General features: G+C 49.1%; 1 protein-coding gene across 2 annotated transcripts in view; it reads right to left on the bottom strand.

The window, feature by feature from the left end:
* Positions 1-1,470, bottom strand: part of LOC119292243 (mitogen-activated protein kinase 7-like) — a 6,065-nt gene that overhangs the window by 3,170 nt on the left and 1,425 nt on the right. Inside the window, exons 1-2 of one of the 2 annotated variants that reach the window (XM_037571081.1) lie at positions 1,408-1,464; positions 43-457 (exon numbers count right to left, since the gene is read on the bottom strand). In XM_037571081.1, the coding sequence (XP_037426978.1) occupies positions 43-457; positions 1,408-1,458 (466 nt within the window). In that variant the 5' untranslated portion in view covers positions 1,459-1,464. Of the gene's footprint in view, positions 1-42; positions 458-1,407; positions 1,465-1,470 lie in introns of those variants that run through there. The other variant, XM_037571088.1, reaches the window with a different exon arrangement.

The raw sequence follows: 1,470 nt of genomic DNA, 5'->3' as shown, positions 1-1,470 counted from the left end.
GAGGGGAGAATCAATCTCGAAAGAAGATCCTTATATAATTACCAGTATGGATATATTTGAGCGCACGGAGCATCTGATAGAGAAAGAACTGGTAGTGCTCCTTTGTCAAGTCATCATTGGCCTTGATAACCTGGTGGAGGTCTGTGTCCATGAGCTCAAAGACAACAAATATGTCCTTGTAGTCCCTCCTGGAGGGAGGCAGCATTATGTGCTTGATCTGGACGATGTCGGGGTGCCTGAGAAGCCGGAGAAGCTTGATCTCGCGGAGGATCCGGGCGGCATCGGTTATATGCTCGAAGATGTTGGACACCTTCTTTATGGCAACCTTGTCGCCGGTCTGCCGGTCGATGGCTGAACACACAACTCCATAACTCCCTTTGCCGATGATTTCCTCGATCTTGTATCTGCTGGCATCTCCATATTCACTGAAGAAACTCATCACGTCTGAACTCTGAACCTGAAAATTCGTGGAGAAAGTTAGCACAGTGCACATGGCAAATTCTCTTTTGCAAATGAAAAAGACATCCAGATCAGGCGTTGGCTTGAAAAAACAGCCACAAATTCAACCTAGCTTATAATAGTTCAGATAAACAAAAACATATATTTACAACTTGGAATCATAATAATACGTGTAACAACTACTACTGATGCGCCATAATCGGAACTTTCTCGGCCTGTACTCACCCACCCAAAATCAGAAAACTGACAGCAACCAATTCAGAGAACAAATGTCAATATATATATATATATATATATATATATATATATATATATATATATATATCCCTTTGGCTGAAAAAATATCGGGAAACTTCTAAGCAACTCCTGGGTAGGCATGGATTCCACGGACTGGACTGAATATATGCGCAGCGCCAGCGTTATCCAATCTCTGACTTAAAGGAAAGTAACTGCAGATTTGGATAAACTTGCCCGGTCACCGAATCGAATACTACCCCATTTACCAACCACGGCGACCGACCGACCGACCCCTCATCAACATCTGCCAAAAGAGGGGTCTCCGCGGCGCTGAAGCGAGAGATTTCCCAGGACTTGAATAGGAAACAGAGGGCGGATATGCCGCCGCCTGCCCGGGGATTTGGACCCGGGGACCTCCTGGTAGCTAACAAGGCAAGAAATCGCGGCGCGAGCAAGCCAATCCGTCCACCTCGCGGGCAGGAAGCAGACTCCTCTTGTTTGGGGAAACCCAATCCTCCCCGAAATCCACATCTTTATCCGCCCCAAATCCAGGAGGGAGAGCGCCCCTCTATCCCAGCACGACCCAGCCCGCAGAAGCAGAGCACCGCGAAGGAACCCATGGCCGGCGCCGACAAGGCAGGAAATAAAAAGAAGAGGAGGAAGAAGAAGTCTTTCTGCGCAGAAAGCGACTCTGTCCGTCCGTTCCCCCACCTTGCTGCGCTGCTCGCCGCCGCCGCGGGCACCCGCATTTGCCTCCGGCATCCTGGGGAGCAC

This window comes from Triticum dicoccoides, chromosome 1A, assembly GCF_002162155.2.
Source record: "Triticum dicoccoides isolate Atlit2015 ecotype Zavitan chromosome 1A, WEW_v2.0, whole genome shotgun sequence".
In the NCBI taxonomy this organism is placed as follows: domain Eukaryota; kingdom Viridiplantae; phylum Streptophyta; class Magnoliopsida; order Poales; family Poaceae; genus Triticum; species Triticum dicoccoides.
The sequence above is the reverse complement of the archived record's forward strand: the minus strand, read 5'-3'. Positions and strand labels throughout refer to the sequence as shown.